The sequence below is a fragment of the Hakea prostrata genome, chromosome 2, assembly GCF_041222555.1.
Source record: "Hakea prostrata isolate BN-2017 chromosome 2, UWA_Hpros_2, whole genome shotgun sequence".
NCBI lineage: Eukaryota > Viridiplantae > Streptophyta > Magnoliopsida > Proteales > Proteaceae > Hakea > Hakea prostrata.
The window spans coordinates 9,268,575-9,283,433 of NC_142601.1; the positions used below are offsets into that span (position 1 = coordinate 9,268,575).

The 14,859-nt window shown below is 37.6% G+C and overlaps 2 protein-coding genes across 2 annotated transcripts; one reads left to right on the forward strand and one right to left on the reverse strand.

Annotated features, from left to right (window-relative positions):
• The first annotated feature begins 148 nt into the window (after window positions 1–148).
• On the forward strand, window positions 149–887 carry LOC149023645 (Pollen Ole e 1 allergen and extensin family protein). The gene is made up of 2 exons (XM_089144187.1): window positions 149–439; window positions 565–887. Exons 1-2 carry the CDS (start codon window positions 259–261, stop codon window positions 885–887), a joined length of 504 nt encoding a protein of 167 aa, XP_089000313.1. The 5' UTR covers window positions 149–258.
• A 146-nt stretch (window positions 888–1,033) lies between these two features.
• Window positions 1,034–4,534, reverse strand: LOC149023646 (LRR receptor-like serine/threonine-protein kinase EFR). Its single transcript, XM_089144188.1, has 2 exons — window positions 1,851–4,534; window positions 1,034–1,399 (listed from the first exon to the last, which is right to left on the reverse strand). Exons 1-2 carry the CDS (start codon window positions 4,519–4,521, stop codon window positions 1,041–1,043), a joined length of 3,030 nt encoding a protein of 1,009 aa, XP_089000314.1. The 5' UTR covers window positions 4,522–4,534; the 3' UTR covers window positions 1,034–1,040.
• Between the last annotated feature and the right edge of the window lie 10,325 nt (window positions 4,535–14,859).

Sequence of the window (14,859 nt, forward strand, 5' to 3'; positions counted from 1 at the left end):
TACTAAATATTGTTCTATTACAGTAATCCTCTAGAGTAGTTGCTATATTTGACTTTTGATTGTTAAATTTATTAATTCTTTTGTTTCCCAGTAATAAATGATTAAAAAATATGAGATAGTAGGATGCACGTTGAACCTTACAAAACTATGTAGTGCTCCTCCACTCCTCTCCACGAGGGATACATGGTATGATGCATTGATGCTGCTGGCTATATAGATAATGACAACTGAAACTCCAATTTGTTTTGAGAGACAAAGATGGAGGCGAAGAAGATGGCAGTGGCTTTGGTAATAGCTACATCTCTTCTGTTGGGTTGCTTAAACGTTGGTGAAGCTTGGAAGGAAGAGGCTAGCGTTATACATGTGGGTGGCAAAGTGCTATGCCAGGACTGTTCCAAGGGGTATAACGAGTGGGTTGAAGGAGCCAATCCCATCAAAGGTAACCAATTACTCTTCTCTTTCCTCTGTTTCCATCAATCTCTTATAGCGAATCATTGAACATGAATCACAGAAATTAGATTTTTTTTGTTCTTTGACTGATATCAACAACCAAAATCATGGCAGGGTGTAGAGTATCCATAACGTGCATGGACGAGAGATACAAAATTTCCTATTACGGTAGCGACGAGACGGATGAAAAGGGTCAATTTCAGCTGGTGATCAATAAGAAGCTCAGCCATGGGAAGTCACTGTACATTCCTGGATGCTCTGTGAGGTTGGTTTCATCACCCGATCCAACCTGCAACGTTTTCACAGACTTTGGTGGGGGACGTTCAGGCGTGAAGCTTAATCGACCCACCAGTGTTTACAGAGATCTGATCAAGTATACGATTAGCCCTTTATACTTCACTACTCCCATGTGTGATGAACCCCACGTTAACTATTAGTAGATTTCCAGTCTCCATTGCTGGAAAAAGAAAAAAAAGAAAAGTTGTGTGATTTTGGATTACTCATATTTCGAATTTCATTATTTATCTGAACCATACAATCCATATCTGTTGATCGTTTTTCTACGTATTTATAACTACTACAACCTCACATTAATCTCTAATAGCTTGCAATTTGTTTCGAGCATCCTTCATTGTTATCCGATTTCTTGGTGATGGGCAAGAACATGAGAGGCCGATTTGAATTATTAAAACCAAGCTTTCTCTGATTTTTTCTCTGGCATTAGTGCTGCTTATGACAGTGTCTTCTTCTCCCACTTCTTCTACGAACAATGAAGGATCTGCAATCTCCATAACTCGTTCAGGCCATGCTGATGCAACAAATTCATGGAGGCTTTGACCATTATTAAACATGTCATCAGTTGGACTTTTTCCTGTAAACATCTCCAATAATAGGATCCCGTAGCTGAATGTATCTCCAAGTATGGATACTTGGACGCCCATCCCGTATTCTACATGTCATCCATTCATATGAAAAGTTAAGCATAACAGAAGGAATTAAAATCAAGATCCTCTCAACAACATTCAAGACGCTAGAGACAATATCTAACCATCCATGTAGGGGTGTGGGAACCATCTCTAGGGAGGTGGCTTGCAGATGGATTCTGGATCCTCTACCGTGGTAGAAGACTATGCTCTGCTTACACTCTTCCATCACACATTTCAAGAGGGCCTTTTCACTTTTGAGTATCTATGGTCCATTTTATTAATGCTCAGAGACAACTTCCTTCCTAAATATATGATAGAAAAACGTGACAATCCTTTATCTCAATGAGCGGAAGAGAATCTCAACTCCGACAGATGGTGGGAAACTAGCGCTAGTGGTTAAATGTCACTACAGAGGATCCATACTCATCAATTTGATACTTAAAAATTACTATATATCAATGGGATGAAACATACCTGGAGGAACATAACCAATGGATCCTTTTAGCCCAGTAGACATGCTTTGAGTGTTGGATATCTCACAAAGAAACTGTGCTAATCCAAAGTCACCAACATGGGCAGTCATATCTTCGTCTAGAAGCACATTGCTCGGCTTTAAATCACAATGAACAATAGCTGGTTCGCAATCAAAATGGAGATATTCCAAGGCAGCAGCAACATCTATGGCAATCTTTAGCCTTTGAATTAGGTTTAGCCTTTTGAACTGGCCAATTCTTGGATGCAACCATTCATGTAGGCTCCCATTCGGCATGAACTCATAAACTAGAGCATTGAAGTCATTTCTTTCGAAATCAATACTGGAACAAACTGATAATATCCTGAGAAGATTACGATGCCGGATGTTACTCAAAGTCTTGCATTCTGCTGCAAAACTTTTAGAAGCTCCTCTTTGCTGAAGGTTCAATACCTTCACAGCTACTACTGCTTCATCACTTTCTTGTAGAATTGCTTTATACACCGAACTAAAGCTACCAGTACCAACCAGATTATCCTCTGAGAATCCATTAGTTGATCTAAATAGCTCCAAGTAAGAGAGACGTAATTTCCAATCATTAAACGAAGATGCAGGAGAAGCTGTCTTTCTTGGGCGTCTCATCCAAAGGAAGATACCGATGAAACATGAAATGATTACAACAACCAAAACCAACAAGATTATGATTTTCATGCTTGATATAGAAGCCTTCCTTCGACTAACTGCTTCTGTGGAGCATCTAGGTAATTGCAATTCTGGTACACCACCACAAAGACCCTTGTTTCCAATGACTGAAATTGCACTTGCATTTGCAAAGACGCCGTCTTTAGGTACTTCGCCCTCGAAATCATTGAAAGAGAGATTGAGTTTCTTCAAGAATGAAAATTGGCCAAGATACCGTGGAATCACACCAGATAGCTTATTGCGTGAAAGATCCACTTCTTGCAGCGCTTTCAAAGCTTTAAAGGACGGAGGAACTGATCCTTGGAAAGAGTTACCAGCCATGTATAGGCGTTCCAAGCTAACACAACTGCCAATTGTGTTTGGTATTTCACCTGAAAATTTGTTCTCGGAGACTAACAGCTCTGCAAGATTTTTCAAGTTACCCACTTCTACTGGCAATGGACCAGTCAAAGAGTTGTTTGACAATACAAATGAGAGAGAAAGGGAAGCAATACCCATGACTTCTTTTGGTATGGTACCGTTGAAGTTATTAGAAGAGAGATATAAGTCTAGCAAGTTTCGACAATTTCCAAGACTTGCAGGTATATTTCCTTCCAAGTTGTTCTCCTCCATGAAGAGCCCAATCAAGTTTGTCAAGTTACCTAGAGAGGAAGGAACTAGACCTGATAATCTGTTATAAGCCAAAGTCATTTTCTGTAAGTTGATTAGCTTCCCCATGGAAGCAGGGATACTACCAGTGAACATGTTGTAGTTCATTGCAAGTAGTTTCAGATCCACAAGGTTACCAATCCCCTCAGGAATTCTTCCATGAATCAGGTTTTCACCCAGGGTGAATCCTCTCAACTGAGCAGAGAGATTGGCTATGGAATCTGGCAATTTGCCTCCTAGACGATTTCCAGATAAACCCAAGAGTTGCAGATTCGTACAATTACTCAAGAAGGTTAGGAAATCCAGATCCTTAGGTTGCCCAATTCCCAGTTGATTGCTTTCAAAATTAAGTCTAGTTAAACGCTTTAAGCTCCCTAGACTGAGAGGAAGAGTACCAGTTAAACTGTTCAGAGAGAAATCAAGCTTCTCAAGCCCAGAAGCATTTGATAACGACACAGGAATGGTTCCTGTAAAATTGTTTATCGCCCCAGTAAATAGCTGCAGATTAGGAAGAGTGAGGCCTGTGTCGATTGGAAGGCTACCCTGCAAACGGTTTTCCGCGACAGAGAAGAGACGTATGGAAGAGATATTGTAAACAGAGGATGGGATTTCACCGGAGAGATCGTTATCGTAAACTTGAAATATTTCTAAGCAACATAGACGTCCAAGGTCATCAGGTATGCTTCCATGGAAACTATTTCGGAGAAGAGAAAGGGTGAACAGAGACGAAAGATTACCTAACCAAGGTGGGATTCTTCCTGTAAGAAAGTTTAGTCCGAGGCCAAGATAATGTAGCTTGGTCAGTGAAGTAAGCTGGTCTGGGATGTACCCTGAGATATTATTGGAATATAAATCAAGGTTTCTGAGGTTGGTGCAGTGGGACAGATTGGGAGGAATCTTGCCTTCTATGGAATTGAACGAGAGATTGAGATCTTGTAGGCGTGTCAAACGTCCAAATTCTTGAGGAATCTCACCATGGAAGCTGTTATTTTGCAAGTTGATTGCAGAGAGGAACGTAATATTACCAATTGAAGGAGATAAAGAACCTACCAACCTTTGAGATTGTAAGTTGAGAACTGTAACTCTTTTGTTTGCTGGGTTGCATGTAACTCCAGTCCACTTGCAGAAATGGAGAGAGTCGTTCCAGGATTTCATGATGTGAAGTGGGTCTTCAATTATTCCATCCTTGAAGGCCAGTAAGGCCAGGAAATCGGATTGGTTTATCAGGTTGGAGGTGGCTGATGAGAGCTGAATAGCGTGAGTGAAAATTATCCAAAAGATAATTCTTAATCTCAACCCTTCTTCTCCTGGGTAATGATCCATTGAGCAGGTCTTGTATCAAACTGCAGAAGCTTGAAACTAAAAATATATAAAGAGAGAGAGAGAGGGTTTTGCAAATTAAATTCTCCCAGTTGCCACTTCAAAGCTGATTTGCAGAAGAGCATCTAATGTCTACAAATCTGAAAGAAACAACGCACGTTGTTTACCTCTATCCTTCCAGGAACAACTTCTTCCCTTGGTGATCTTTCTTGGAAATTCAACTACTGAAGTGGTCGCCTTATTTAGAATACAATTTTTATCAACTTGGAAATACTATTATAATATGAAATATCTTCTTTGCAGCAGTGCACTGACCAATAGAGACCCGTGAACTATAGCTAACGGGGAGAGAAGGAAAATCTATTTTACGGTACATGTGCTTATGACGGCTCCATTGCATGTGCTCGGACAATATTGTGTATTACAAAACCATGCAGTCTTCAACGGTTTTCCCTTAAAACCATGCCTCTAATTTCTTCGAAGCTTTTTACGTTCATGGGTTTTTCCTTCTTTTTCTAATTTCTGTCGGTTCTTCCTTTCCCATTGGTTGTCGTTTATGCTTGGTTCGCTTTTGTTGGAGCAGTCCACTTTGTGCAAAATTATGGCTGAGAGGTTCATCTTTCAATATATGGGTAATTTTCATCTCGACCTGAGGTTTGGTTCAAGTCATCTTTAGTCCAAATAAATGGACACATTGCATCTGCCTCCCCTGAGGAATCCAATAACATCAATTAAGGACAAATTGTAATTTTTATGACCGAAGTACCCTTACATCTATTTTACCGTCAGATTTGTATCATGTCTTCACAATTAAATCTAACCGTGAAAATCAAAAAAGTGGTATTTACTCCATTAAACAATAAACCTCCAAATCCTCAGCTATGTCCGCTTTGATTCTTTTACCTTCCTCACTCCCTCCGGCTCATCTTTGATGCTTTGTATCATTTGCGCTCAAACAAGCACGATTGACTAATGCAGAATAATGTGTTTCATTTAAATGAAATCATGACATTCAAAAGCAAAATAAAAGTAAACTCAAACCGAAACCATACAGAAAACCCACAGTTTAGAGCCTTTTTTGGAGAATTACAGACAGGGCAAGTTTCACAAGACCAACATGAACAGTGATGCCTGTAGGGAAGGAAAAGAAAGCTCGATGTTTCAGAACTGTAGGCCTTGCAAGCCATGTTCCTCATTGGTTCCTCCTCTTTCTCTTCTTCTTCTCTGTAATGCTCCAGAGAGATGTCACAACAAGATTCCACTTTTACTTTTGCAGATGGAAACGAACAAAAGTTCTTATTTCACCTGTTCTAAGGCGGTGTTGAGGGCCATAACCATGATTTCATTCTCTCTATTCATTTTCTGCCATGTTTGGTTCTCCATCTCCACCCTCTTCAAGCATTCTTGTAGCGCTCCACTGTTATTTTAGTTGCTCTTGCAATGTCTTCATCCTTCCGTCTCAGTAAACTCATCGTCTTCAATTCCATCCTCTGGGAGAACAACGATGACGATGACGAAGAAGCTGGAGAAGAAATTCAGAGAAGCAAGAGATAATAGATTCAATGAATAAATGGAAGGAATAAAACATTCGAAAATCAGACAAAAACACAGACATAAACGGAAGAAAAATAAGACACAGAGGAGAAGAGGAAGAAGATTGATTGATTTATTTATTTTTTCATATGTAGAAAGAGGGAGACAAGATACCTTATTCGAAAATCGTGACCGTTGAAGAGGAAGAATTTATATAGTACAAATTAATGATGATTATCGAAATTTGGCTCTTCTTTTTAATGAAACTGTATCATGTCATGAAGAATTTGCACAGTACCCACTTCTTTCATTTTCAGTAAAATAAATGTGAGGGTGTTTTGGTCATAAAATTTATAATTTGTCCTTAAGTGATCTTATTCGATACTTCAGGGGAGACAGATGCAAAGTGTCAATTTATTTGGACTAAAAATGACATGGATCAAACCTCAGGGGTCCAAATGAAAATTACCCCTTTCAATATCAAATCTATCAACTCAATTATTTTTTATATAAATTTATCAGTGCATTATTCGTTGGTGTTTTCAGCATATCACTTTTGGAAAAGTGAGGTTAACGTTCTATTAATTGGTAAGAGATGGATATAAATGGAAATGAATGAAAGTTCGTAACCAGTACTTCCGTAGGTTATAAGCAAAACTTACCTTCTAGTTTTGCCTTCTATCACAAAAGGGTTTGAGTCTCCCTATTTGAAATCTCGTCCCTTATTAAATAAGTGACATTTGTTCTATATCAAGATCAGCCTTACATGTATGTTTTGTTACAACTTTTTAATTTAGATTTATTTATAAGAAACCTGTGGGACCTGATGCTACTGAAGTTAACCCTAAGGTTGAACTCAGGTTGAACATTGAAAAAAGTTGAGGCCGAACCTATTCAAAAGGAACGATATCAGAGCAGATCAATCACTAGAAATTGATAGACCACCTTCAAAGTTTAAGTTAGATTAAGAAACAACAACGTCCCAAATTAAAGTGAAGTAAAATGAAACAAATAGAAGTGTAGACAAAAAAAAAAAAAAAAAAAAACACCACCATAGGATCAAAAGAAACTAAGTTCGCATACTGAAAACCAATACCCAAGTAAATTGGACGTGAGAAACACATCTGGGCAATACAGTTTATTTCTTTAATTTTATTTAAATTTTCAGACCTATTCAAGGAAAATTAACATGCTCTACTCTTATTTCAGCCTTAATTTTGAGCTTCAAGGCATGTTTGCAGGAGCAGATGCACTACTTCCAAGTTTAGCACAGTTATCTTTGAGCATATCTGGGAGTTTTGGGAAAGAAGGAAACATTACGGACCAGCAACTGTTATCAAGTTCAATAATGGCTTTGCAACAAGCAGATCCAAGTGTAGAAGGAACTTGCTTATTCCAAACGACGGAAACTATCTGCTGCACACACCCTTGTACGCTACCAATGGATGACCAGCATTCCTGTATTCCTTCTGCTGTTGGCATGTCAAAAGGATTAGTTAAAGTAGCAGTGCTGGTTGACATGCTTGTGCATACAACAATGAAAAGCAACCCAGCTATAACTCCTCTTCTCTTCATCCTTGGCTGATAGAACTTGAAGCAGACAGTACTGTTGGTTATAAGATTAAGGGTTGTAAGAGAGTAGGAGATTTATAGGGTTCACTCAGAAACAGTATGTTTTGCCATTAATTCCAAACGGTTTCTTCATGTATAGGATTTATTTCCTCTTGAAACTGAAAGAAAACGTAAGGAGATCAGTAAAAGCAACAGTTTCAGAATCTCTACCCTCCTTGCTCCTAGCTCTACCTGCAAGAGTAAAAGATGAATAGGTTACTGCAAGGCCATTAAAGAAACAAGTAGAAGCGATTGCTGGGCAAGTTGGAGGAATTCCAGTATTAGCCCAGCAAATTCTTAACTCATCCATTAAACACTAGCACTTAACCAGTCTTGTAGAGATAGAAGTTGGGGTAATAGTGTTATACATGCAGTTTTTAACTATTCTCATTGTTATGGACGATTCATAATAGACTTACCTACGTAGACCAAAGAAGAACTGAACCGACCAAACCTTGGTCGGACTATGAATAAACATATGAAATGTAGGCACTAAGCAACATGTACAATATGAATTGTAATCAACCTCCTTAAAGATAGGAATAAGGATCTTGATCAAGTCATCGTTTGAATGACTATTAGAGTCGACTACAATCCAAGTAATATTCTCTCAACAGATAAGATTCCTCCTCTCCGCTATTTAGTTAGCAACAATTATAGAGTTCAAGTTAAACTCCATCATGGCACAATCAATCAAGGTAACCTCCTAAGTTATAAATACCCACACCTTCACCATTATCAAGTACACATTCTTGGGATACTCTCTCTAGCATTGTGGGCTCTGCAAGTTGTTTTCTTTTTCTAAAGTTGTGCACTTTCATTAACTTGATCGACGTTCCTCGACCAACTCTGTCGAGTACGGTTTTTACAGGTTGTTCATTCACATTGCCGAACAAGTTTTTGGAGCAACACTCGTAGTAGTTACCTCATGTAGAAGTATAATAAGAGAGAAGGGGTGTTCTAGGAAATACCTGATTCAATTTTTATCCTAATTTGAATTACTCTTTCATTGCTTATAACTAAACTGAACTTGGACAAAATTACTACCAATTAACACCCTCAGTTTGGTCGATGCAGGAAAATAAATAAAGGAGGAAGGACTTGCGATCTACCGCTCATGAATTTTTATTATAATTAATGACAATAATTGATTATCAACGTAAAATTAAAGCTTTTACGTCACCTTCATCACTTCAAACATACCCATCGCTCATGAATTTTTATTACAATTGATGACAAAATATAATTGATTATCAACGTAAAATTAAAGCTTTCTACCTTCACCTTCATCACCTCAAACATACATTTGGGAACTACTAGTACTGTAATCTTTTTGTATGTGTAATTTAAAAAACTTTAGATTTTTATGTTTTTATTTTCTTTGAGTTGAGTCTTAGTTTAAAATGTTGGGTTTAGTGATGAAAATCACTTTATCTTTTGTTTGAATTCAAATTTTGAATTTGGTGGGTCCCACTTAGTGTTAAACATGGGTAGGTGTTTGGTATCATTAAGAGGGCCTTGGGAGAGGTAAATGGAGAGAGAAAAAGTGAGTTTCTAGTGACTTCTAAAGAGGGTTTTGTCCAAAAACGGGATTGTGTCTTTAGGGTCTTCTTCTTCTTGTGGTTTTGCAAGAAAAGGGTTTCTTCTCTCTTGTGTTCTTCTCCATTGCATCTCCATTGAAGCTTAAGCTTGGATTGAAGGGTTTTCTTCAAGAGCTTAAGGTGGAAGGGTATTCTAAGGAGCTTTTAGAGGTTATGTGACCGGTTGAGGTAACATTGTATCACACTCAAATCTTGTACTATTTTGAAGATTAAAATAGTGAAATCCCTCCCCGTGGATGTAGCTAATCTCGAATATTTCGGATTAGTGAACCACGTTAAATTCTTGTGTGTTGTTTGCATTTCTTTTTCATTATTGTGGTGGTTTTTTGTTTATTTGCTTTGTGATTGTCTTTCAATTTATATTGCACAAGATCTTGGTTTATTTTGTTCATTTCGGTGATTTGTTTAATCATCCGGTTCCGTGGATTTGGTCTTGTCTTCTACATAAAACCTATATATTAGTGATGCTTAGTCATAGTGATGGTGGTAGAGAGACTGAAAATGTTGTTTTACTAATATGGTTAGACATATCACCCTTAAGTTTGGATAGACGATAATATGAGTGTCTCTCCCAAGATAGTGAAGCAACAATACATCAACTTTGGGGATTTTGGAGATTACTCTAAGATCAGTATTTTTAGATACTATCGAAGAGGTTGTGTCATGGTTCCAAAAAAACTAGGGGCAGAATATTGTTAACTTTTCCTTTTTATGTTAGATATTCCTTTTATTTTCCTTTAAGTATCATGTGCTAGAAATTTTGTATATATAATTACAAAAACAAATAAAAACAAAAAAAAAACAAAAAAACAAAAAAATCAAAAAAAAAAAAAAAGAGAAAAGAAAAAGAAAAGAAAAAGAAAAAGAAAAAGAAAAAGAAAAAGAAAAGGAAAAAGAAGAAGAAAAGCAGCAGCTATATATATATATATATATAGGGAGGAGACAGGATCTTTTCTGGTGTTATATGTTGTTACAAAGCATGGAAGAGGATAATACAAAGATAGGGGGGAAGGGATAAACTTATTCCTAGAAAAGCACTCCTCTAAGTTCTGTAATCTTTCCAAAACCAACTCCCTTACTCCCTTGAGAACACTCTCATTTATAGAGGAAGGGAAGACTTTGTTGATGAAGGCAGACCATTTGATTATGCGAAACAGTCTTGACCCTTCAAATTGTTAGTTGAGCTTGCAGTGATTCTTTGTGGGGTCGATAGATTTTGTTGCAATGATGGGATATTTCTTTTAATCCTGAAATCCTGTTTGATGGTCTATATCACACCAAAATTTGATGGATGGTCTTGATCGCATCGTAGAGATATTCAAGTAATCTTTTGGATAAGATTGTAATCTTTTGGGATAAGATGAGATAAGGTGTGATAAGGTTACTATTCATGAATAGTAACTTGTCTTGTCAGGAACATTTGCTCACAGCCGTTCGATTGGAAGCTCAAATCTCATCCCTAGAGTTGAATTGTTGAGGCATTGTTTGAAATGATGTCATGGCCTTGATTTGATCTTGGCCCTTGATTTGCATTGTTGAGAGGATAATTGCTTTACACCATTAAATGTAAAAATGATTGATGATGAACCATTCGAGGACATTCCATGTGTCAAATACATTGTTTTCCATATTGGACGGTTCAAAATGATAAGCCCAATTAGGCTGAATCAGGTTTTGGCTAGATTGGTTTATCATATTTGACCAAGTCGGATATTGGCTGGACCATTCTTAAATCAGAATGATGAACAAGCTGTCCTTTTATTGATAGGACTCATCAAACTATTCGATGTTGGAATAGTAACAGTAACCCATATTTTACCCTGGCTAAAAGGGTGCCAATATTGCCATCACAGCTTACATGCCATTCTTTGATGTCGTCATGACTAACAAATTCCCATCTTCAAGTCCTAGGAATTGGATGTAATTGTTCCAGCAATATGGTTATTGATCATTCTTTTGACCTTGTATGTACATACGTGTGTACGCAACAAGGTAAATTGATAGAGCCACTAGACGATCTGTATTGCCTTCCTTCATAACATTTTTATTGATGATAATGTTGATAGCCTCTTTAAACCAGTCTCATTGTGCATTGCAGGCCTTCATTTGTCTTCTGTGAATCGTGAAGTACTTCATGATCATGGAATTTAATGATGGAGAGTCAAGTTGAAGGCGTTGGTGGTGCATTCATTTTACAATTGAGCATAAAACTCTCATTGCATCACACTCACACAAGAGGTAAAGTGTCACACCTCTTGCTAAGTAACATCTTCTCTTGTAATTGTTCAATTCTAGTCTATGTATATTAGAATTGGTTTTATGTGCTCTTGCCCGCGAACAAAGATTGTTTGAGTGCTCTTGCCTGTGAACAAAGATTGAAGAGGGTGTTGAAAGAGAATCACTAGTGGAAATCTCTCTTGAGGCCAAGAAAGGAGTGGACGTAGACTTATAAAGTCGAACCACTATAAATTCTTGTGTTGTGGTTGTTTGTTATTGTTTAAATTCATTTGAATTTTCAATTTATCTTGAAATTACATTCAAATTGAAAAATTGGGACAATCCACTAGTTGCAACCGAATCTCCCCCCCTCTAGGTTGCACCAACACCAACCAAAATGGTTACTCTAATGGTTCACCCTCTTGTTCCTAGTAACGCTCATGGAATGGTAACTCGTGCTCACGTAAGAATCTACTAATCAAATCAAAAGTATGCTCTTGTAGCTTCTATTATTCCACCTGACCCACGGAATGTTAAATCTGCTCTTGCTCACCCCAATTGGTATGTTGCCATGAAAGAAGAAATGGACGCCTTGCAATGAAAAAACTTGGACGTCAGTTTCACCCCAATCTGATATGAACTTTGTAGGGTGTAAGTGGATTTTTAAATCCAAATTAAAAACTAATGGTTCTTTAGAACGTCTTGAAGCTAGGCTTGTGGCTCATGGCTATACGCAACAGGAGGGTATCAATTTCCTTGAGACCTTTAGTCCAGTCATCAAACTGAGTTTTATTCGACTTGTTTTGAGTATTGCTACTGTGTTACGGTGGCTGATTCGGCAACTTGATGTAAAAAATGCCTTTCTACACGGTTTTTGACCACTCCTGTGTTTATGACCCAACCACCTAGATTTGTGGATTCTTCTCAGCTAACTATTGTATGTCAGCTTCATCATTCATTGTATGGGCTCAAACAAGCACCACGTGCCTGGTTTGATCATTTTAGTGGATTTTTATTGGATTTTGGGTTCATGAGTAGTCTCTTTGATAGTTCCATGTCCATTTATCGTAATGCGAGTCGTGTCTTGATACTTCTTTTGTACGATGATGACATTGTGTTTACTGGGAAGTGTGAGACCTTTCTACATTCTTTTATTGCTACTTTGGGCTGCACTTTTGCTATGAAGGACTTGGGTCCTTTACACTACTTTCTTGACATTGAGGTTGCTTCTACAGACTATAGTTTATGTCTTACATAGTCCAAGTATGCCTCTGATTTACTTCGTCGTGCTCAGATGGAGAGAGTAATTCTATTGCCACTCCTATGGTTTCTCATGGTTCTACGGTGTCTGACTCTCGGTCTTTTCATGATGTTACCTTGTACCGGAGTATTGTTGGTTGTTTGCAATATTTGACCATGACTAGACCAAATTTATCTTATGCGGTGAATACCATATGTCAATCAATGCATGCTCTGACGATGACGGGTTTTCTAGCTGTGAAATGTATTATACGGTATCTTCAAGGTATTGTGGACTATGGGATTTGTATATGTCGTGATAGCTCCTTACATCTTTATAGATTTTCTGATGCTAACTGGGTCAGCTATCCTGTGATACGTTGCTCTACTACAGGGTTCTGCACTTTTCTTGGTGCCAATTGTATTTCATGGAGTACCAAGAAGCAACCTACAGTCTCTCGGTCTAGCACTAAGGCCGAATATAGGGTTATGGCTTCTACTACACAAAGCTTACTTAGTTGAGTTTTCTCTAATGTGATATTGGTATTCCACAGCTTCGTCCTATTGACCTTTTTTGTGACAATTTGTGTGCTCTCCATATGACTGTGAATCTTGTTTTACATGCTTGAACGAGGCACATTGAGTTAGATTACCACTTTGTACAAGAGAAGGTGGCGCTGGGTCATATTGTTACACGGTTTGTCCCTTCTTGCCATCAACTTGCTGACTTGTTTACCAAGCCTCTCGCTTGGTGGGAGTTTCGTTCTTTATGTACCAAACTAGGTCTTATCCCTTGGCCAAGTTTGCAGGAGGGAATTAGGGAGTTATGAGCTTGGACACGTGTCCTCTATGTATTCCTATAAATACCCTTATATATCTTGTATTGTAAGTTAATGAAATACAACAGCGTTTTGTGCTCTCATACACCATTCATTTAGCAGCTCACACTATGCAAGTTAGAACAACGTAAACATTGTAAACTACAACAGTCGTCGATATACTTAGGGGCCGCTATGTCCAAGGATGTCAAAAAGCACAGTTATTATCTAGTAGATCATTATAAGACTAAGTTTTATCAAAATATTGTAAGTACCTATAATTTAGGATTAGGAGTTTTCATAATGAGACAGTAGAATATTTATGAGATATTATATTATGCAAACTAATCCTGATCAGAAGATAGGGGCCAAGCTAATAGTGGATCTTTGGAGGTATTCTTGTTTTGTTTTGTTTGGTCATCTATTATTTTTATATGAAGGAATTCATAGTATATATAGAGGAAAGTTTATTTTTGTGTGATTTTTTTTTGGGGGTTTGGGGGGTGGGGTAGTTAAGGAAGCGAAACCACAAGAAGTGGCCAATTTTCTTCTCCCTCTTCCACGCTTTCTTTTTTTCACAACATGAACATGTAGATTTAAAAGGTCAAGTTCACTATAAAAAATATACAAATTTTAACCAATGAGGCTTAAGGCTAATGAAACTCACAAAATCTGTGAAATATTTAGTTCAATTATTTTTCTACTATAGAAGTAACATGAAACTAAAGAACTAAGGTATATTGTATACTCCTTTTGTCCAATAGATAGCACCTTGTGATAACTCGCACACAAGTAGAAAGATTTTTGTTGAGAATGATAGAATTGAGAAAAGGGGGAAGGGCTAATTCTTGTTGCAAGGAAAAAGAAGAAATATTACAACAAAATCCACAGATGCTAGTCATTCTAATAACCTAGAATGTCGATGGAAAATCTTACAGCCATACAATTATTATTAGTAAGCAATGCATTGGTTAATATCCGTAAAATATGATGAACCCTTCACCATTATAGCTTCTTCAATGAGATCAAAGCCTTGGTCCCATGACATCCATTATTGTTCTCGGCCATTCACCAAATACAATGGAATGCAGTAACCTGCAAAACCTATAGGATGATCCAAGCCACAACAGTTAATAACTTATTAATAATTGATGGTAGTGCACCATACATTAATTAAGAGGTTAAACGTCATCAACTACTGTGAAGAAAATCTCTAGCTCTTCAAACTGATAGATGTAATCCAGTAAATAAAATTCAGGTGAATCCACCCTACAAACCCCCCCCCCCCCACACCCCCACCCCCAAATTTTTTTTTTTATGGA

Excerpts from the sequence above, each read along its gene's own strand:
- LOC149023645 (XM_089144187.1), top strand. The coding sequence starts at position 259 with ATGGAGGCGAAGAAGATGGCAGTGGCTTTGGTAATAGCTACATCTCTT. Across the intron at positions 440-564 it reads AGGAGCCAATCCCATCAAAG|GGTGTAGAGTATCCATAACG; the intron begins GTAACCAATTAC and ends AAATCATGGCAG.
- LOC149023646 (XM_089144188.1), bottom strand. The coding sequence starts at position 4,521 with ATGGATCATTACCCAGGAGAAGAAGGGTTGAGATTAAGAATTATCTTT. Across the intron at positions 1,400-1,850 it reads CATTGGTTATGTTCCTCCAG|AATACGGGATGGGCGTCCAA; the intron begins GTATGTTTCATC and ends GATGACATGTAG.